Source organism: Talpa europaea (genome assembly GCF_964194135.1).
Source record: "Talpa europaea genome assembly, chromosome: 10".
Lineage (NCBI taxonomy): Eukaryota > Metazoa > Chordata > Mammalia > Eulipotyphla > Talpidae > Talpa > Talpa europaea.
The window spans coordinates 31,593,783-31,616,375 of record NC_140077.1 but is presented as its reverse complement, the minus strand read 5'-3'; the positions used below and the strand labels follow the sequence as shown (position 1 = coordinate 31,616,375).

Sequence of the window (22,593 nt, the reverse complement as noted above, 5' to 3'; positions counted from 1 at the left end):
CTGCAGGCAGGCTGACTTGGCTTGGCTTTCCCCGTAGGGCTTTGCATTTTGCCCAGGTGGATACCAGTCTCAGGCCAAGAGTCATGTGCATCCCCTGCTCTTCCTGACCAAACCTTTCTCTTCCAGGTGCCCCCCGACCCCTCCCAAGCTCTGTGTGGGCTGCAGGCTGCTGGGCGCTCTTGCTAACACCTCTGTTTCAGGTCCATGCACGAGCGCTAGGATGTGTGTGGCCTCTAACTGCTCTCTTCTCTTTCCCCTGCATGGTGGCTACCCTGTGCCAGGACCCTGCTCCGGACACGAACGGCGGCCTGGTGGTGCCCAGCCCTGACCCTGAAGTGAGGGCCAGCCCCGTCAGCCTGGGCACCCCGGAACTCAGGCAGACCTTTAGCTCCTCCTTCTCCCAGAACTCCATCTTCTCACAAACAGAGGCTTCCGACTCCAGCCCTCCACAGGGCATTCCGGGGGCCAAGACAAGCCCGGAGGGGGCCCTGGACTCACTGAGCCCCAAAGCACCACTGGGCTCGAGCCAGCCAAGGCAGTATAACAACCCCATTGGCCTGTACTCGGCAGAGACCCTCAGGGAGATGGCTCAAATGTATCAGATGAGCTCCCGAGGGAAGGCCTCAGGTGCTGGACTCCCAGGAGGGTAGGTAATGGGTGCACAGCTCTCCATTGGTGGTCTGGGGCCACCTGGGTCTTCAGTGCTCAGTAGGGCCTGGTCAAGTGGTCAGAGCAAGGAGGTGACCTCCATCAGCCTACCTTACATCTGTGAGGCAGCGCAGGCTGAGCGCAATGAAAGCATCAATCTTATTGATATTTACCGTGAGCCGGGTGTATCACGACTTTACATAACTGGAATGTCATGTTGGATTTTGCAGAGGGGGAAACTGAGGCTCAGAGAGGTTAAGTCAATGTCCACATCCAATTACAAGGTGGCCAAGCCAAGTCTGAATACAAAAGACTCTGATTCCTGAAACTTTTACACTACCACCCAGAACAGGACAAAGCCTGCTGTCTCCAGGAGCTCTGGGGCAAGGGGACACGCTGGTCCCACCTATTTGGGAACCCTGAGGGAGGAGCAGGGAAGATTTAGAGAAGTGGGAAGATGAGTTCCCTAGGGCTGGGAGTGGTCTGGGAAGGCTGCCTGGAGGAGGGAGCCCCTGAGATAGATGTAGAGAGATTTGACAAAGGTATGCAAGCTTGCAGGATGGCTCCTGGCTGGAGCAGGATAGTACGAAAGCAGGGCCCCAAGGAGAAAGGGTTCTATAGGAGAGTAGCAGCCCACCTCCCCGCTCTACCCCATTCTTAGGCTAGCTGGTGGGAATCTGAGAGCACAGGAGTTAAAAGAAACTAGAACTGAGGTGGGTATAATGAAGGGGCACAGGAGAGAGAATCTCCAAGCAAAGCAGTATTAGCTTTTAAACCCTTCACACCTGTTATCTCATTATAACTTCTACCACACACCATGCACTCAGCATGACTTACTCAGAACAGGCTGAGAAAAGGCAATATGGCCCAGTGAAGAGTTCAGGCTCCTCCTCTGCACATGGACTGTGCATGTCTCAGGATTACTGGGAGGACTAAACAATTGAACCTACTCACAGTGCTGAACTCCCCTTTCTGGCACACACTTACTTACTACATGTTACCTGTCCTCATTGCCTGAAGTCACATAAAGGTACACCCATGAGCCAGAATCACAGCCTGAGTTAGTTTTACCTAAGTCAGTCTACTCAATGCCCTATGCTTTGCTCTTGCTACAGAAGGTTCCTGTGCTCTAGCAGATCACCAATCCCCTGGGGTTCCTCAGGTCCCCCAGCTCTTTTTGGAATCCTGAAGCTAGTCTCAGTGGCAAGGCCGTATACTTTTCCCATCAAGGAGTTTCCACCCGAAACTCAGGGAATGGCAGAGTGGACATGGCCTCCTTCTCCTGGCTTGGGTGAACTGGTCGCTCTTCCTGGTTCTCTCTGGGACTAGAGCTAGGCAGAGAGGTCAATCTCTGGTGGGCTCAAACCTCCATGAGACCCACCTGCATTGGTGGTGATGTTCAAGCTGGGAGCCAGCTAACAGTCCACACCTTAACACCACTCTTGGCAATTTCAAAAGTGAACATCACTTCCCCCACTTTACAGCTGGGAAATAGAAGCTCAGAAAGCGTGAGTAATTTTCCCAATCATATATCTATTGAGTGGTAGATGGGACTGGCACCCAGGTAGACTTGTCTTCTGTCTAGGTAGTCAGGAGCTAGCCCACCCCTTTCTCCCATGATTCTCATGGTACCCTCCCCTGGTGCAAGAGAACTTGGCACTCAGGGCCCCAGGGTCTGACAGTTTCTCTGAGGGAAGAAGGCTAGAGGAGGGAGTGGAGTGAATGCTTCATTCAAAGTGAAGGCAAGGTCTGCAGGAAGGGTGGAGCTTCTGCTGGGCTGAGGCCACCACATTTGCTAAGTGACTGACTGCAGGAGACAGGGTCAGCAAATGCTAATCCCTACATCCCTCCATCATACACTTGACCCATGCCAAGGCTTTATACTCAGGATTCTGTTTAATCTGCACAATCCAGTTCTGCAGTGGGCACTACCACCTGGATTGAATGCATGAGGAAACTGAGGCTGGGATAGGTGGGTAACTCTCCCAGAGTCACAGAGCTTAGGAAGAGGCAGGGGTAAGATTTGAACCTTTCCTGTCTAGCTCCAAAAGGAATTTCATCCCCCTGCTCTCTTTAGGCAGCTTCTAATGTGATTCTCAGGCTGCTTTTGGGAGGCATAGAGAACAAACGGGTGAGGGGACAGCTGGGTCTGAGGCTCCCTATAGTCCCCTTCTCCTCTCCTCTCTGTGCTGACACTGAAGGTAGCTTTCCTCGGACCACTAGATGAAAAGGCCCCTGGGCAGACCTTATAACTTTGACTCCTCCCTCTGCCTCCCACCCCACATCTGGAGCACTGACCTCTGCTGAGACATTCCAGCCTCCAGGTCCTCAAGTGGAAGCTAAGCTGGGGGCAGGAATCAATGCCAAAGAAGGAGCTGGTTACCTGGGCAGGGCAAGGCAGAGGCAACCCCCAGGGTCATCAGTGCCCCCTACAGGGGCCACTAAGCTGCTCAGGGTAAGAGCCCACCCTGCACTTGTCAGCACTGGCCAAAAATGGACAAGGAATGGAAGATCTGTGCTGGCACTTTCCTAATATAGCTCCACTTACAGCTATTTTGAGCTGGGAAGACCGAGAGCATTTTATCTCGGAGACAGTGTCAGGCAGGGGGCCGAGCAGGGCCACTGTGAAACTGCCTAGGACTTGGGGTTCCCTAGTTTTGGCCTGGTGCCCCAGAGTTCTGGCCATGGGCTGACTAAGGACAGGCCAACTGAGGTCCATGGTCCCCCAATCAGAGTCCATAGTGGTCAGTTCTGGAAGGTGACAGGGGCAGGGATACCATTCTTTTCCTCCTGAAGTTTCTGGCAGGGCCATTGGTGCTGCAGGGGTTGCCACTGAACTTAAAGAAACATACTGTAGGCAGAGATTCCCCTGAAGAGGTGATGCTCCAACTGACTTACTCTTAGATAAGAGTGAGGGGTGAGGGTCCTTCTTGTGTCCAAGCTGCCCCGCCTTGGCTGAGGGCTTTCCTGTGATAGGCTTAAGACCCACACTTCTCCCTAAGCGTCCCCACTCCTCCATCCAGCCTCACTGCTCATCCACAGGGCCCTTTGTAGTGGTCACTGGGTATTACACAGAGACACCTACCTCTGTGCCCTAGGAGGAGCGGCCTGGATCACCAGCCCCTCTTCTGAGAGAGAGAGCAGGTCCTAGGGGCTGTGAGTAACCCCGCTGCACATACCTACTCAGTGAGTGGAATTCCTGGAGCTGCCCCCTCACCCATTATTCAAGGGGAACCAGAGCTGCTGTCTCTCTAGGAGGCACCTGGAGTCTGGGCCCTTCCTGCAGCAGCCACAGCTGGTTCTGTCTCACCTCCAGCTTCCTCTCCTGGGGTCTATATATGCAGGCAGGCTGCAGATGGGGAATCATGTACGCGGTACATGAGCACCCGTGAAGATGGACAAGAAAACCTTCCTGCCAAATCTCTGGGTCCTGAGGGCCTACTGATGGGGAAACATTGCTGTCTCCATCTTTGACCCAAATGTGGTCCCCCAGTCTGTGCCTGACTCTCAGCTCTTCCCTCTTCTCACTCCATACCCTCCAGTCCCAGTGTCAGCTGGGCTGGCTCCACCTCCACAAAGGCCAGTCTGAGGAGGGTCCCAGCGCTCCACCCCTCTGCTAGAGCCTCACTCTGATAGCCCTGTCTTTGCTCTTTCTCCTCTTCCCAGGTGGTAGCCAACTCTCCGGCCAAGTTAGTATCAAAGGAAAGCATGTGCGTGTGCTTGTGTGCATATCCTAGCATGCATCTGTGCATCTGTCTGGACAGCGTACGCCTGTGTCAGCATGTGTACATGTGTGTGCATGTGTGAGTAGGGGTGCATTTGTGTCCCTAAGTGAGCCCGCACGTGTGTGACGCTGAGAGTGTGGAGTGGAGGCATTGGGGAGGGGTGCCAGGGCTCTGTCTGATGCACCCGCCTTCAGTTCCTGCTGCAGCTGCTTATGAAGGCAGGCTGGCTCTGGTGGATAATGTGGGGAGTGCCATGCTGAGGCCAGGTTCTTGTGAGTCCAAAGACCGTCCTAGTGGGACTCCTCAGAAGGGCTGCGCTGCACCTTGCCTTGGCCTAGACATCTCATCCACCTGTGGAGGGGAATGCCCAGTCGGGCAGAGACGGGAGGCCTCACAGCAAGTTGAACTTGAAAGAGACTGAGCAGCCTGACCCTGCTCTGAGGTGGAAACACATGGAAGAAGCTTTCAGAGAAGCAGAGTGCCAGGCCACCATGACAGTGGCCACCAGGATGAGCCCCTTTGTGGAAGAACCTTGTTCAGAATCCTGCTGGGGCTGCTTTTCGCCTTTGGGGTGTTCTTGACTCTGCTTGGGCTGTAGCTGCCTCTCACGTGTGGCCCAGCTTTCCCCAATCTGAACCCCCACTCCCCAACCCTTTGTCTCTGCTACCCTGAGGTGTGGTGAGAGAGCCTTCCCTGCCTGGTACCTCCCGCTGACCCTGAGAGGTAACTCAGGCTAAGAGAGGCCTCCAGAGAGCTGGGAAAGTAAAGAAGGGCAAGAATAAACACCCACAAAGAGCTCTGGGGAGGGTGCGGAATATTTTCCTGACCAGATCAGGCCACCCGCTGTTGGGGAGACTTGAGTAACCTGTCTGGGGTCAGGCTTTGGGAGACCTCTCTCCACACCCTCCACCACCAGTCCTCACTTTGACCTGCCATATAACACCACCTGTTGCCCTTTTCTCCTTCCACTTCCCTCTCCTGCCCCTCCCCTTCTGCTCCCCTGCTCCCCTTCCCCAGCGCTGACTACCAGGAACGCTTCAACCCCAATGCTCTGAAGGACTCAGCCCTGTCGACCCACAAGCCCATCGAGGTGAAGGGGCTGGGTGGCAAGGCCACCATCATCCATGCACAATACAACACGCCCATCAGCATGTACTCCCAGGACGCCATCATGGATGCCATCGCAGGGCAGGCCCAGGCCCAGGGCAGTGACTTCAGTGGGTAAGCTCCTCCCCTCCTCCACCGTGGCTCATCGTTCAACGCCTCCACCAATGCTGGGCCTCTTCACCTGCAGAGGCCAAGGGCCCCAGGCCGCAGGGCGCCTTCGGAGACTTTAGGCATCTGGACCAGCATTCAGCCCTCATCTTGGGCTTCCCGGGGCACAGTCCTCAGAGGGAAACCAGCCTCCACCAGGGCTTTCCAGAACATGATGTTTACTCTTCAGAATCCATATCATGGTCAGCTTTAGAAGGGTGGAGAAATGCAGACTATGTTGGCTCCTCCAAGTGCTTTTCACAGCCTCTGCATTTCCCCAGGCTGCATGAGGGGGCTGACTTAGAAAGACTTCTGGAACCCTTTTAACCAGGGTCATAATCTGGATGACTATCACAACCAAGCTGTTCTTCGGTGGTGGTGGTGGGGAGTAGCTGTGTTCTTCCAACTGTGAGAGCGATTCAAGCACATGACTGGGTTTCTTGTTTGGGAAGGGGTCTCTGGACCAAACACCATTTACTGTTGGCAGTCTGCCCCCCTGTGGAGCCTGGGGAGCCCTCAGTGCTGGGCACCCTTGCTCCTGTTGGCCCCAGGGCAGTGGGGTTTAGGGCATCCTACGCCTGCTGTTTGCCTGTGAGTGATGGCAGAGGAACCTGAAGACTGAGTATGAAAAGAATTGACTGAAAATCATTTGTGGGTGAAACTGCTAATAGTATGAACATTAATGAGGACCTCTCTGTTTTCTTTCTGTTTTTGTCTGTGTGTGTGTATGTGTGTGCATGTCTCTCTCTGTCTCCTTTTTGTCTCTGTCTCTCTGTCTCTCTATATCTCCCTTTCTGTCTCTTTCTCTGTCACTGCTTTCTCTCTCTTTCCCTCTCCCTCCATCCCTCCCTCTGTCTCTCTCTCTCTTTGTCTCTCTGTCTCTCTCTCACTTTCTCTCTCTATATATGTATACATCTATCTCTTTTCCTCTGTCTCTTGTCATTCTTCCTTTCATGCACACACACACACACACACACACACACGCACCCTCATAGTCTCTTGCTGTTTCTGTTTGAGAATGCCATTACCGTAGACTTTCAAAATTGACTGATTATATCTTTGGGAAACATCTTACCCCTGAGTTAGGATCCTTAGCAACTCAAGGCAAAAAAATCTTCAAATGATGGCTGTACTTTTTCTGAAACTAGGGAAAATGGCTGTTGTAAGAGGGATGGAAGGGTTGCCAAAACCTAGGCCTGTAACACTGTCAAATGCACAAGTTAAGGGCAGGCTCCAGAAAGCAAAGGATGGGAGACACACCCCCAATCACCCCCCAAACCCCCGACCAGCCTCAGGGACGCAGTACCACCTTTTGACCAGCAGGGGGCAGAGGTTGCTGAAGCCATGAGTCAAATTGGGCAGCAGCTCTTCACAGAACTCTGCACGATGTTGATTAATTTAATTCCATCATTCATAGCAGAAAATATGACCATGCAAGTTTAAAAACATCACCATTAGCTCATGTGTACCCAGAAAAGGCTGCCTGACTAAGCCAAGGAACTAGCAGGGATTTCCTGTTAACATTTGTCTGCCATGTGTGTCCTTGGTGTGCTCTTAATAGTGGTAGCGGTTACCAAAGGGGAATTAAGTGAAAAATAATGGAAGAATTGCACTTCACTAACTTTATTTTTTATACCTTGGGAAAAGACTGCTCTCATTTGGTTTTGCTACTACACTATCCATGACTTTTTTTTTTTAACGTGAAGCACCATGAATCTAATCCAGGCGTTTCAGAGGATCTGCCCTATCTTCCTCTCCTCCACTCTCCTCCCTTTGCCTTCCCTTTCATGCCTGGGAAGCAACATTCTTTTCCTTCCTTCTAACTCAGCCCTGCTGAGCTGATGCTGCTGTGGTGCCAGTGGGTAAGAGCTGCCCTTCTCTGCCATCAGGTGCTCCATTTCTGCTGTTAATTTCCTCGATTCCTTCCTCACTGACAATTTTCTTTTTGTCTCTCTCTCTTCTTCCTTTATTCACTCCACTCCCGTAACTCATTTCTCATCCTAACCCTGCTCCCTTGTGTGCGCACCGTCCCTCTGCTATCCCATGATGGACATTCGCTCCCTGCTGGGCTTCCCTCTGCTTGGCAGGGCATCGCCGTTGGCGTAAGTAGACCCACAGTGTCTGTTCCGTCGTCCGTCTGTCTGGTTGCGGGATAGTGAGCAGGTTTAATGGGCTATGTGTGCGGAAAGTGGCCACTGACTCTGTCCATGTTCTGCCATGTATCCACCTCACCTGATGTGATATATTTTGGATTTTGCCCCAAATAATCTCATTATGGACACAGAACTCAGCGTTATGACACTCACACTGCCTGCCCCCCTCCGCAACCAAGGCTGGGCTAGAATCCTGTGTTCTCTTAATTGAGCCATACGGGGGTTCCCCACAACCTTTCCTGTCTGCGTGGGTCAGTGTAGACCTGAATGTCAGAGTCTATTCTGGGCCCTTATTCAGGGAAAAGGGTGGGAAGGGGGCCTCTTGGAAGTCACTCCCCAGAATCCTTGTGAGAGTGGAGGAGCCAGCCCCTGCCAGTACCATCCATGGGAGATGAAAGATGAGTCAGATTTGGGGGCAGCGCACAGTGGAGTAGATGCCCAGAGGTGACCTTGACATTGACCATGGAGTATTTCAGTGATGGGATTCCAGAGAGCCATCTCGGGCCCAGGGTCCCTGCACTGCAGGGCCCGTCCCACCCTCTCTTTGTATATATTTTCCCTGAGCCCTGGTGTTTTCAAAATCATCGTGGCTGTCCTCTCCCTGATTCCCAATCTCTGTCATGGCAGCAACTCAAGTCCCGAGTCTTTGCACAGCATGGTAGGAAATGAAGCAAACAATGTGAACCCTGAGGGAATCACTCCTGGCAGCTTTCTTGACCCATTGGAACTGTGAGAGGACAGGGGAGCTCCTCAAGGGCACATTCCAGAAATGGCAGCAAGCACTGTCCATCTTCTTTCTGGACCACAAAGTTCATGTAGACAGACTCCAGGGCCAGGCCTGGACTCGGGTCCACATCCTTCCTCTCCCACAGTGCAAGCCACACTTCCCCTTTCCTCCCATCTTCTAGAAGACCAGGGAGTCCTGGTTGTGCCTTCTTAGTCTCCAAAAGCCTCAGTAGCCCCGGGTTCTGTTCTAGGGTCCTTGGGATGCCTCCCTAGTCCAGAAATGGCCACCTCCAGTGAGATCCCACATTCCTCTCTGCTCCTTGGGCTGCCCAGGTTCCTGCCTGCCTGAACCCCAGATGTCTCTTCTGGTTTTCCCCATCTAACCCAAATCACAGGCTGCCAGAACTTATAACACCCTGGGAAATGTCTCCAGCAAAGTAGGGGAAACTCTACCTAATTTTGGTCACTTGTCGTCTTATACTCCTGCTCTCATTACCCACCTTGAGCCAGGCATAGGGGGCCAATTCTGAGAATGCCAATCCTGGGACACTAGGCCAGTTCTTCTGTTCAGTTCCTTGCAGAGAGATTAGAAGACATGAAGAGGCAGGTAGAAACAGCCATAGTGGCAGGCAGGCATGGGGGATGCCAAACAGGCCAGTTTCTGGGCTGAACGATATCTTCAGATGTGGAGCCACTCAGAAGTGTTCTTCCCGAACACTGACCCTGGAGAGGGTCTGATGAAAACGATACTGGGTAGGGAGCCAGGGAACCTGGGATCTAATTCAGCAGAGCCCCTCTGTATTTTAACTTGGAGCTAGTTCACTGGTCTCTCTGAACCTCAGTTTCAGCATGTGTAAGAGAAGAAGACAGGGCCACTGGCCCATAGTCTGGGGAGGCCATTACTGCTATGAGTTTCTCCAGATCCCTCCCTGACTCCAGAGAGGATGGGGTGGATGGAATGAGTGGGCATCCTGAAGCTTTTGTCATGTCCTACTTTGTGGCCTGATCTGGGACAGAAGGCACTGGTCCCAAGGGGGTCCATTCTAGGATTCTGCAATTCAAGCAAGTCCTGGGTATCTACTATGTGCCAGATCCTGGAAGTCAAAGAGAAGCCACCAAATCCTTCTCAGAGCCCACACTGTCTGGGGGCAGAGACTAGCGCCCTTCCCTGTGGCTCTACTCCCAGCTCCCCAGGCCGGAAACCTCAGTGTTAGCAGCAATGATGATGCCGGGCCACACAGGCCTGCTCACCCCGTTCCTCACACCATATCCTCACTGAGCCTGCCTGTGGGTGGCTGAACTGGGGATCTCAGTCCTCTTCCAGGACAGTCATGGCATTGGTGGCTCCCTGTTTGGATCCAGAAGTGTGAGGAGGGCAAAAGGATCGACCATGAGTAATCTCTGGGTCCCTAGAATGGCCTGCCCTCACCCAGCCCAGACCCAGGCAGGGCCTGCTCAGGAAAGAACAAATTAGTTCCAGCAGATCTCTTCTGCTTCCTCTCTCCTTAATCCCTAGGACAGGTTTTCTTCCAGCCTTGCCTCTGGAATCATTGGGAATGGGGTGGTAGGAGGGATCTGAGCCTTCATGAGAGGATTCGCTATCTCGCCGTGACCACCCTGAGCACTGAGGACCCAGGTCGAGCCTTTGTCCCAGGCTCTGAAATGGCAGTGGGGAAAGGGCCTGGTGGGTTCAGACAAGAAGAGCCCACCGATGGGTGCGGGGAAGTGAGGGCAGGGTTCTGGCCTAGCCCTCGCCCACGGCCTCTTTCCACATTGCAGGAGCCTTCCTATGAAAGACCTCGCTGTAGACAGCGCCTCACCTGTCTATCAGGCTGTGATTAAGAACCAGAACAAGCCTGAAGACGAGGCTGATGAGTGGGCCCGCCGCTCCTCCAACCTGCAGTCTCGCTCCTTCCGCATCCTGGCTCAGATGACAGGGACAGAATTTAGTAAGTGAGGGTGTGGGATGGGGCAGAAGGGGGCGATGCTGGGGCGTCTTGGCCACAGGGGTGAGGCTCACAGAAGCTAGGGATTCAAGCCCTCCCCCGTCCCTGAAGATGAGCTAGCCTTGATAGTGACCTGCTGAGCCTCTTCTGGGCCCTGCATGGCAGGTAAATGTCCTCAGGCTTCTGCTCGGGTCCAGCAGTGGTGAAGTGCCTGTCCAGAACTGGGATATGAGGACCTGGCAGGCCATACCTCTGAACACCTCCTCCTCCTGCTCCATTTCCTTCCATGGCCCTTTTCCCCTGATCTGCAGACCAGCACACAGCCTTTCCCTCTACAGTTGACAGGCTAGGGCAGTATCTGTTCAGTCCCCAGTGGTGACTCTATGCCCACAGAATTCTTCCTATGTCCCTGTGATTCCTCCTGACCAATGACTTTCTACCCACAGTGCAAGACCCTGATGAAGAAGCTTTGCGAAGGTCAAGGTAAGTGCCTATACTCTGGCTCTGTGGCCTTGCCCCACCTAACCCCATCCCTTCCCCGGGAAGCCCCTAGGTCATAGGACTCCAAAAGGAAACTCTTCAAGTTCATGTATTTGGAAATTCCTGGAAATTTGGAAATTCCATTTATTTGGAAATCCCTAAAGGGCTCCAGCAGATGCTGGCTTGGAGCCAATCACCCCAGGTCAGTGAGGTGATGCCTGGAGCTAGTTGCATCTCTAGCTCCAGGTCCAGACCGCAGGAGTGAGGACTCTGGGCTCTCCTGGCTCTGCCCCAGGGCAGGGGGCAGGGCTGCTTTGGCCTTTGCTGGGCTGTTGAGAACAAGGGCATCTCTTCCTGTGAGGGCACTGGGCCAGCTGCCTTGCCTGCCCACTCATCTCAGGGCCTGTCCCCAATGCGTCTGAAAGCTAGGCACTAGGAAGCAGGCACAGAAGACTGTGCTGGGTGTGGGCACCTGACCCCTGGACTCACCTGTCTAGACCCATGTTCAGATGTCGGTTCTATAAACTGCTGGAAACACAACAGTTACCACAAGGAAGGATAAGCCCTGGGTGTGAGTAGGGGTTTTTCAGGGGCAAGGTATCTCAGGGTGTGGTTCCCTGTCAGGGGTAGACATGAGGCCACAGCCACTAACTACCACCTGCAGCTGTGAGGTACTCATGGCCTTAGGCCTAGAGAGCACACTGCCCCGGACCCAATGGAACCTTCCATGCTGGGGTCTTCCATGACGAGATGTGGAGTTTAGTATGATTGTGCTTATACTTCCTGCAGCGAAGGTGACCTGCGTGCTCCTCATGGGAGAGCTGCTTTGTTCCAGCACATTTAGCCACCTCCAAGGAGGAGCTGGGCCCTAGTGGTATTTTTTGACCCTGGCCCAGCCGTCCTGTACTTGCTAACCATTGCACCATGGCCACAGGACTGTGCAGAGAATGGGTCTCCTGGGTCAACTAGAATTGATGTGGATTATATTTCTGAACCTGTATCGTTGCCAATCTAAGTTATTCCCACTCTTGGCTGGGGTGTCCAGTCCTAAAGTGTGGTCTTCCCAGGCCTGGCAGTGATGACGTGCAGCCCAGTGCTGCTTAACTTTTCGGTGTCTGCAACATGTCCATGCAGAGCCTGAAACCAGACGATGCTTGATTTAGCTCAGAAGTCAATCCTCGGGCTATGTGAAGTGTGCCTGGGCTGTCTGCTTTCACCCCTCCCCCACTCCACTGTGCCTTTGCCATGTTTCTGTGTTTGTTCCTCTTGGAAGTGGCCCACATAGATGGTCCAGGGAAGCTATGTGGCTTTTCCCAAAGATTTGATAGGCTTTATATCGCACAATCCTCAGCAAACAGTGTTAAAGCCCTAAGGTTCCTTTCATCCAAGAGCTAACAGGGGGTTCAGAGTCCTGTCTTTCTAGCTCCCTGTTCTCTCCCCTCCCCAGGGGTACTTCTGATCATCTCATGTTCCTCTGAGCAGTCACACCTTATCAACCAGATACTATTTAAATGTGAAGAGTACTGCTAGAGATAGATCACAAGGAATGCATGTCTTCTATAGTTGCCCTATTTTTGCAGGGCACAAGCCTCCTGATTCTCTCTCTCCCTCCTCCTGACTTTAATTTCTGGAAGGTCTTCCTCATACCCCCTCTGCCCCCCAAATGCCCATCCTCCCTATGGCCACAGGAGTACGGCAGGTATTTTCTTTTCACTGAATCACTGAATCTTGAGTAGCCTATGGACCCAGGGCTGGGGGCAGGGTGGAGAGTGCAGTGTGTACAGCAGCTCAGTTCTGTTTGTGATTAAAGCCTGAAGCAGTGACTATGGCCACTGGTCACAGCTGGGGGGCCAGCATCACCTGAGTGGCCCTCTGAGCAGAAGGGGGCATGCTTGTCGCCACCTTGAGTCCAGGATGGGCAGGGAGCTTGCTTTTCAGGTAGCTGAGTCACACTTTCATCTGCCTCCACTCCTGAATCAGAAGATGCACCCCCAGGCTCAATTACCCATCTTGTTAACTGGGGGCAGCCCAGGTTTGTTACCTTTCTTCTCCCAAATTAGCACCACTGACAGTGAGTATGCAGATCTCTCAGGAAGGCTATGTCTCCCGCATTGCACATGGCTTCCGTGTAACTTACCCCAGCAGAGTGTGCTAAACTGGGCCCAGCAACCTGGTGTCGTCTCCTTCCCAGTGCTGCGTGATGGGAAAGCTGGCAGGAGTGCCACATGAGTGTTAGCACAAGTTCTGTGCAGGCAAGAGCACTTGTGGCCTTGACGCAGGTGTAAATCTGTTTGTCAGAGGACCCTGCAAACTCCCCTCACCTGTTACTGCTTCCCCCACCAAGAGTTTCAGAGCAGCTCCAGCCCTGGCCAGCCTGGCCCAGCCCTTCCCTCCCTCCTCTCAAGCCCTGGCTTTCTGGTACATGGTAGCAGGTAGCTTCCCTCTGAAGCTCCAGCTCTCATTTGTCACCAGCCCAGGTGGAGCCTAATCAGCAGGGGTCCTATCTCTATAGGTGAGGCAGGGTGGACCCCTGAACAGCCCAGGTATCAGCCTTGGACTTGGTTCTTCTCCCAGGAAAGACCCCAGCACCTTAGCAAAATGACCAGGTGAGCTTACACATTAGCCTTCTGTCTGCTTCCACATGGGACCTGCTCTTGGGGGTGCAGGTAATGCTGTGTCTCCTGTACTCCATCTGATGTCACAGGGCACAACCAGTGCCTCCATCTCAAAGCTGAGCCCTAGATTTGCTCTGACATGGAGAAGGCAATCTAGGGCCTGGTGGCCTAGCAGACTGGGCCTACATTGGGCAACTCTGACAAGAAAGGGAATGGGAGCAAGCCCGGCTCCATCCTAGGCAGAATCTGAAACTGTAAGACTTCTGAATATCCCATGTGTGGGTGTAACCAGCCAGAGAATTTTGTGATGCAGACATCCTCTGACCACTACCACTACCTTGTGGTGCAGCCACTACATATGCAGTCTCTGTGTTTACCTGATGCTCACCTGGTAAAGAACTGCAGCTCTCCTAATCCCCAGGTATTAAGGAACAAAGTCAGTTTTAGTGAGGCATTCACAGAGGAGCTGAAGTTGAGGCTTGCATGGCACACCCCTCAGCAAACAATGTAAAAATCCTTTCAAGTCCCTTCTCTATTATGCAACCATCAACTATTCTTGTTTTGCTCCTTCTGATAGCTCAGGGACTCACTGGCTCCTCCTTCCTGCAAACTCCTGGGCATTTCACTGTCCTCTTCCCTCCTCCCTGTGCATGGTCTGGTCAGCTCTGTCCCAGTTCTCAGGGGGCTGGCACAGCTCAGGGGCCTTCCCTTAAATGGAACTCTCATGAAGGAACAATGGGCAGCTCTTGGTAACAAAGACTGATTGCATCTGTGTACTGGGCAGTTCCTCCAAGATGCAGGTTGTTGCTGCCTATCATGTTGTCTGCAGGGCTGTGCCAGCCTTACCCTCAGCTCCTTCTCCCTGACCTCAAAGGGGCACATAGATCGTGGTTCTGGCCCTGAGCTTCTGTGTGTCTTTAGGCCATTCACGTGACATCTCTGGGCCTCAGTGTCCTCTGGGTATTAGGAAAGGTGGGGCTGGACTGGTGGTTTTCTAATACATTACTTAGTAATCTATTAGAAGTAGACTTGTTTTTTCAAATAGACTCTTACACAGTGACCCAATAGGCAGGCCTCTCTGTCTACAGAGGGGAAGCCAGGCAGGTAGTGCAGATGTGGGAAAGCTACACCTGTATCCCCAGGTATAAATTTGGGGATATGAGACTGTTACCAGGGAGAAATGTAAGACCAGCGTTGCCCCATCCTCTGATTTCTAAAGATCTAAAACAGATCTTCCTGATTTTCATATGCTGGCAACTCACACATTAATTTAACTATTTTAAAATATTGCAAATTGACATGCGTTTATAAGAAATAATACAGGGAGGTCCCATGCATGCTTTATCCCCAACGGCGAATCCCCATCTTGCTGTAATTGTATTTCAATACCACAACCAGAATGTTGACATCAGTACAGCTAAGGTCCAGAACATCACCCTGAGAATGTCCCCGCGGTGCCCTGTTGCAGCCACACCCTAGCCTATATACCATCCCCTTAACCTCTGGCAACCACTAATCTTTATCTGTTCTCCATTTCTATCATTTGTCATTTCAAGAATGTTAGATAAATGGAATCATACAGCATGTGACCTTGTGGGATCGGCTTTTTTTTAAATTAATTCCCTGAGACTTCATTCCAGTTGTTGTGTATATCAGTGGTTCGGTTGTGCCTTTTTATTTCTGAGTGGTAGTCCATGATCTGGATGTAGCAATTATTTTTTTCAAGTGAGCTTCCAACCCTGTCCAGGTTAAGCAAACAACATTTGTGGCTAGGTGAGACCCCTGGGCCAGCAATTTTTACCTCTGTTCTGGAGGACATAGCAACCATCCAGTCTGGCAGGTCTAGGATTCTGGCATCTGCAGCACTGACCTTCCCCAGCTACTTTCCCTGCTCCGTTTCTGTATTTCTTGGCTGCTCCTTGCCTACTTTGCCCTGTACCCTGGGCTGAACAGCCTGTGGGGTGAGCCCCATAGGAACAGCTGGCAGGAAGTGAGGGGGAGTCCTGGCCCTCTGCACATGTGCCAGTCGCCTTGTGAGTATGTGTGTGCACATGTGTGCCTGGCCATGCTCGGGCCTGGGTGGGCAGGGAGTAGTTGGTGGTTATGAAGACTTCAGGGATAGAGAAAGCTTGGCAGAGACTGGGACAGCACAGGGAGGTGACAAGTCTGCTCACCAAACCTCATCATAGGGACAGGTGTTCCTCCTTCTTGAAGCCCAGCTAGGGGACTCAATGCTTGGCCCCTCTGCCTATTTGGTTCATTCTGAGAACTCGCAGCCAAAGCAGCCCTGCTCACCTCTAAGCACACAGCCCAGGGAGAGCCCAGGGTTACCCCTCCTTTGCCCAGCCTGCCCTGAGGCCCACTAGTCAGGCCTCTTTCTTCAGGGCCCTTACTCCCTCAGGTCAGGAACTTCAGTCCCTCTATCCTGGGCCTTGGGACTCCGGTCTTGCCCCAAACCAGTCCTGACTACCTAGAAAGTATCCCCATGTTTGGCAAAACCTGTCCAAACCAAATTCCCTCTCTCCCATGCCCCATGCCCCAGCTATCGCATAGGGAAATGGTGGACACGTCCCCTAACCCCTTTCTTTCTTCTTCTCTCTCTCTTTCTCTCTTTCTCTCTCTGTGCCACAGGGAAAGGTTTGAAACGGAACGTAACAGCCCACGTTTTGCCAAATTGCGCAACTGGCACCATGGCCTTTCGGCCCAAAGCCTTAATGTTAAAAGCTAAAAGGCTGCCTGGAATGCCCCCACCCCTCTCAGGCTGGACCCCTCCCCTCCTCCCCTCCCCCCACAGATCTGGCATGTGAACCCCATGGTGATGCTTGAGATCTATAGCTGTACTGGGGAGCATCTTTGATAGTGAACTGCAGCAGTTCTGCCCTCTGCTGGCCTCAGAGCCAGTGGCCTCTGCAGGCCCTACGCAGCACTGCACCCCTTTAATCCCCACCCTTAAGCACAACCCTTACACTCCCCAGACAAATATAGCTTAAACCTCTGCCCCTCTGCCCAGGATCTTAGCTGTAGATCAGAACAGGCAAGACAGGGTTTGCTGGCATAATACTCCAGAACCAAGGGAACAATGTGCCACGTTGGTGAGCCCCTGAGAGAGGCGAACCAGCCTAGTGCCATCCTGGAATGTGCCGCCTATAGGTCAGTCCTGGGAAGAGGCAAGTCCTTTGCCCCACTCGCTCCCTCGCTGCCATCTACAGCCCAGGTAGCCAGAAGGGGCCTTGAGCAGAGGAATGGAAGCCTTATGGTAGATGAGGCAGAGCCCCTCCTGGCTGTGGAGATTTGGGGTATGTGCTCCTCTCTGTGCTGTGTGTGCTGACTCCCTCATTTTCTCTCCTGTACGTACAAGCAAAGCTTGTTCTGAAATAAAGAGGATTTGAAATGAACCAAACTAGCCCCAAGTCATGCTCTGCCTGTGCGCGTAGCCCCCCCCCCCCCCACCTCCAGAGGGGCACGTCTGAGACAGGAAGAGAGCAGGTGTCGCCAGAAGAGGGACCCTGTGCAGCTCCACCTACCTACCCATTTGAGCCACATGTTCTGTGGAGCTGAGGCAGGGATAATGGTGGGTGGACCTCTCTGCTGCATCTCAATGCAACCTTAGCTTCCTACAGGACACGGTGTATGGGGAAGGGGGAAAACCAAAGGCCTCTGCCTCTCCCCCAACAGCCAGTCATAATCAGCAGGCCCAGCCAGATGGCCCTTTGTGTGAGGAAGCATATGCAAGCTCCTCCCCTGGAAGGCACTGTTCATGTATAGCTCTGGGCTAGGAGGTGAAAGAAGGGGCTCAGGAGGGTGTGGTTAGACTAAGGATAAGTTCACAAGGCCACTGCCAGGAGTCCCTGAGGGGGGCCGGGTCATAGTCAGAGGAAAGGAGATGGAAGCTGTGCCTGGTGGAGTCTTGCTCAGGTGGCAGAAAGATTTGAAGGCCTGTTGACATCCAGCTGGGTCTTGTTCCTGGGCCCTATCCACCTGTGGCCTTGTTCTAGTCCTGAGTGTTCAAGAAGGGCCAGGCAGGCAGGTCCACATCCTCCGCACCCACCTGTGTACTCATCACATAGTCCCCAAATGCATGAACTGTGGGCTGAGAATATAAGACAACACTTAACAAATCAAGGCAGACACCAAGGCTCATCCCTCATGACTTTCCCACTGCCCCACACTTGGACTGGACCAGACTCTTCCTCCCCCTCCCACAGCCTGGGCACAGGCTCTCTTTTTGCCCCCAGGAGCCTTGGCAATCCCATCTTGAAGGACTGGTCAGGACTCTTCTATCCTGCCTACCACATTGAGTTACTTCCCCAAAACCACACCAACCTGTTCCACGTCCCATCTCTTTCTGCCTCTGGCAGACTGACTCTGGAGCCAAGATCAGGACTATTGAATAGGTACCATGCCTGCTGGGGGTCAGGGGTAGTTATGCTCCTGCCTGTATCTAGACACCCTGGAATACACTGATATTTAGTTGACCTTTATTGAGGATTTCCAAGGTTCAAGGGTGGATTGTAGGTCAGATCTGCCAGAGAGAGGTCCCAAGCAGCTTGAATCAGGAGGCTGGCAGAGGGCCTGTCAATTTTTCAGAACCAGGGGGTGTGGGTGGAGGATAAGAGGGGGGCTCCATAGCCCCCTGGCCCTGGCCTGTTGGAATTGTCTTTGTGTCACATGATTGAAGCTCTGAAAGGCTCACGTTTGATTTGCAGCGTGCCCGGTGCCTTCCCAGTGACCACAGGCCCCTGCATGCAGTGCCTTGGGTGGCCTCAGGCTGAGAGTCTATGTAAAGCCCTGTGGAGTAACAGGAGGGATGTCCTCATTCAGCATTGTGTGCCCATGGGTATTAGTTGAGATGCCACACCTGGATGCTATGGGTGCCAACTGAATCAGAAAGGACCCATGTGGCTGTGACTGACCACAATGCAAGGTTGACAGGGTGAGGTCCAGAGACAGGGAGCACTCCTGCGACTGGAGGATCAGAGAAGACTTCCTGGAAGAAGGCGCCTGTGTGTCTGATCAAGAGCAGTTAGAGTTGGAGCATGTGAAGTTAAGAAAGCTGGACAGGTACTCTAAACAGAGGGAGCAGAGGTGCTAATGAGAAGGGGTATCTCAGAAACTCACATCAATTATTTTGGCCGGAATGGAGGAGATGCTGAGAATGTCATGACTAGTTGTGGCCTGGAGTTGGAATGCCCAGTTATGGGATTTTGACTGGATTCTGCAGACAATGTGGGGCTAGAGAAGGTCGCAGGGCACCCACATTGCCTGTGGGGATGACCATGCACTGCACAATCTGCAGGGGGTATTTAACTTATATTGTGATGTCAGCAGGGTCCCTGGAGTTGTGCAGTGTTGCAACCTTACTGCAAAGTGACTTGGTCAAGATACCCTGAGCAACAGTCATCAGGCTATAAGATGGAATTCCAAGTAGGTGGGTAACAGCACAACTTCAAGACCAACCACCTGACTGATATTCTGTCATCATTCACAGTGGTGTTCATAGTCCATTCTTTTAACTAAAGCAAATAACATCATTACCCCCATAATGGCAACTTTCCCCTAGCACCATCAATCACAATAACTCCACCATCACCCACAGTTCCAATCGAGCCAACGACCACAAACCCCAAGACCCAACACCACCGCCAATACCATCCCCATCCTTTCTAGACATAATATCATTGACATCAGTAAGAGCATCACAGGCCCTGCCATTCCCTCCACCAAGCACTACCACAACAGAGCTGGGTCACAGGTGTATGCCAACCAGATTAAAGGAAAAGAGGTGAGCAGAAAAGGAGACTCTAACCGGGCTGTGTTTCTCCTCTGGTCGCACATTTTACATGCCACCATGAGCATTTGAATATGGTTGATTTGGTTTGGTTCTTGCCTAGATGTTTAAAGTGAATTATGACAAGTAAGTTCTCTGCAGCGCTTGCTCTCTGATACTCCTTCCTTGGGGATTTTGGGGGTTTATGGCACTTCAGGGAGGAACTGACCTGAACAAGAACCCAAAACCCCTTAAGGATGGTCTTCAGGGCTGCCCTTATTTCCCTTAGGCCCTGATTGCTTAGTGTCTGCAGACACTGGTCCTGTTACAGGGAAGAAGGAGGGGCACCGTGGGACTCCCAAACCCGCCTGTTCTAAATGGGTTCTGCCATCCGATGCATAAAGACAAATATGCTCTTAGTGTGTAAGACCTTCAATAGTTAATTTTAATACAATTGGTGTGCAATAATAAGAAGTGAAAGAATATAGTTAAAGTAATTTCCAATTAAACACCCCCAAATTACCCACCTCCTTGTGGATAAATGTCCAACCAAACAGGCTTGGCCCAAAAGCTTGCCACCAGTCTAAGGCATCTTCTCGTGGGGAACCACAGCAAAGGGGCAGAAAGGGGCAGGTAAATCTGGAAGGAAAAGAGAAAAATCAAAACCCAAGTCAAGATTGGTCTCTCACCCACATCGCTGTCTCTTCCAAGTGTCTCCTTCCATGTCCCCCATGTCCCCGGTACAAATCCTAGAATGAGTAGCAAGCATGGTTTCTTCACATGTCTCTCAGCACCATTTGCCTCCTCCAGGTCTCCTTGATCTTATTCTTCCTTCTTCCTGTCTCCTCTAGCTTCTCCTCCCAGTCTAGCTCCACCCTTCCTTGGGGTGGGGCAGGGAACCTGGAACAGCTCCTTTCACTGGGGGTTACCCTGTTACAATCCTAGACAGGATGCCACTCAGCAAGAACCTCAGGAATTAGGCTCAAATGCATATCCTGCAGAAGAATGTGACTTTTCCTAGGGCCCACGTCCAGCTCCAACTCACCTCCCAAAATCCAAGGTACATTTGGAGCTATGTTTGGGGACAGCCACATGTAAGCTGGTCTTATAGGGAATTGGAGCAAAGAGACAGCAAAGGCCATTTCCTATTTGTCCTGCAGAATACTATCCCCAACGTGAACATTTTCGTTACTCTTGTCCTGTGCTAGTCCTCAGTTCCGAGATGCCCTTATGAAACACAAGACAGGTCAGGGTCAGGTAAAAGAATAGAAAGATTAAAAAAAAGCCAGTGTTCTATGTCAGCCTGGCCCTTCCCAGGCCATGCTACCCTCACTTTGAATGATTTCAGGGCCTGTAAATATTTCTCTGAGGCGGCTGCCTCCTGACTTCCTGAAGCAAGTTGCCTCCACAGAGGACGAGTGAACAGCCTCATGGCAGGGTCAGGGCCCAGCACAGCCGCAGGCTGCAACCTGGAGCCTGGCTGCCTCCTCTCTGAACCACTAAGCTGGGAAAGGACTGGACAGTCCATGGCCCGTGCAGATGTCTTTTCGGTGAGATGTGGTTTCGGTGAGTGGGGGGCCTTGGGTTACTCTAAGGAAAGTTTCGCTAGAGTTCCCCTTTCAGGGACACACAGCGAATTTCCCCATGAGGCAAAGACTTTTGATTATATCCAAAGGGACTGGTTTATTTTATATATATAGTATATATATATTTAAAAGAGGAAAGGAGGAGACACTTGTACAGACAGACGCAGGCAGGAAGAGCTGCCGCTGCTTTTTTGCAAACAGAAAAAATCTGTGAAAAGAAATACCTGCGTAGTCACAGGTGGACAGGAGAGCTGCCTTTTGCCAGTGCAGAAATTGTACTGATACAGTGTTCTTTTGGGGAGGGGTTCATTTCTTTGTGAAATTGGTTATCTATTATTAAATTAATTACTTGCAGGATGTGACTTGGTTGATATGTAAGGATGGGAATTCTCTGTATTGGCCCACAATCTCCATATTCCCACCTCTCTCTGTGCCTCTGGGTACTTTCTATAGCAGTCTGCTTTTTCTATAGCTGTCTGCACCTAAGGATTTTTCATATCTATAGCTGGCTTAACAATTATGTTAATCATTTCTACCCCCCACCTCCAGTATCTGGTCTTGTGATGCCTCCATCCTAAGTTTTTTCAATTCTTAGCCTCTATCACCTGCCCTTGTCTATTCTGGATGCTTCCACATAGTTATGGAGAGGAATGATGCTGCTTCCCATGGGGAATCAACCCATGACTTCCCCACTTCTACACCTCTCTTCTTCCTCAACCCTCTTGTACTATGTCTTTCTCTACCATATACTTTGCTGGATAGAGGCGAGCCATTCAGTGATGCTTTGGAAAACAGCTCACGGCCCATGCATGCCAATCTGGGCAGGCCTTCTGCAGCACCTTGCTACTCTAAGTGTGGTCCATGAACCAGCAGCACCAGCTTTACCTAGAAGTTTGTGAAAATGTAGACTTTCAGCCCAACCCCAGACCTACTGAAGTGGAAGTCGCACTTTAACAAGATTCTCAGGCAATTCATCTGCATATTAAAGTCTGGGAAGTGTCCTAGTGGTTAGGACACACCCTTCTCTGCCACTTGGCAGCTGTGTGATGTTTTTGCAGAGATTCAATTCTCTCTGGGCTGCAGGTTTCTCATCTGCAAAATGAGGATCATGATACCAATCACTCAGGGAGGTTCAAAGAATCAAATGGAGTAATGGAGTAAAGTGATCCAGCTGCTTAGCACAAGGCCTAACAGATGGTCAGCACTCATGGAGGAAAGGTAGTGATTCTAATTATTTCAAATAAGAATAGTGTCTTTTGTTGGGAAAAGATTCTATTTGACCGATCACAAAAAGTTTCCTGCAAGATGGGGCCACTTGGGGCACTAGTTAAGACTCCAAATCCAGATGGCCCTCCAGTCCTGAGTCAGATCTTGCTGTCACTACAGATAAGTTTCAAGAATTTGAGCAATTGAATTACCTCGGTCTTCATTCCTTCATTTAGTACATAGAGTCAATAATACCCACAAAATGGGCTGTGGTGGGAATTTAAGACATACGCCTAGCACATGGTACACGGTCACTAAATGAATGACACAGCATGGGGAAAGGCAGTCTCTTTCGTAGGAGCTGCAGTATCTTGTTGCTGTTGTAGCAAAATGCAGATTTTAGTCCAGTGACCCACCTGGGCAAAGAATGTGCCTTTCTTTGCTTTTCTTTAACTTAATGTTTATTCTCTGCCAGGTGGTGGGCATC

The 22,593-nt window shown here is 51.7% G+C and overlaps 1 protein-coding gene across 10 annotated transcripts in view; it reads left to right on the top strand.

Annotated features, from left to right (window-relative positions):
- LDB3 (LIM domain binding 3) overlaps positions 1-22,593 on the top strand; it is a gene marked incomplete at both ends in the record, with an annotated part of 57,784 nt that overhangs the window by 10,111 nt on the left and 25,080 nt on the right. For 2 of the 10 annotated variants that reach the window (XM_084246119.1, XM_084246116.1), the window contains 5 exons: positions 4,315-4,337; positions 5,391-5,594; positions 7,715-7,729; positions 10,286-10,455; positions 10,899-10,935. In XM_084246119.1, coding sequence (XP_084102245.1) covers positions 4,315-4,337; positions 5,391-5,594; positions 7,715-7,729; positions 10,286-10,455; positions 10,899-10,935 — 449 coding nt within the window. Of the gene's footprint in view, positions 1-281; positions 647-4,314; positions 4,338-5,390; positions 5,595-7,714; positions 7,730-10,285; positions 10,456-10,898; positions 10,936-16,178; positions 16,309-22,593 lie in introns of those variants that run through there. The other 8 variants (XM_084246118.1, XM_084246113.1, XM_084246122.1 and 5 more) reach the window with 7 other exon arrangements.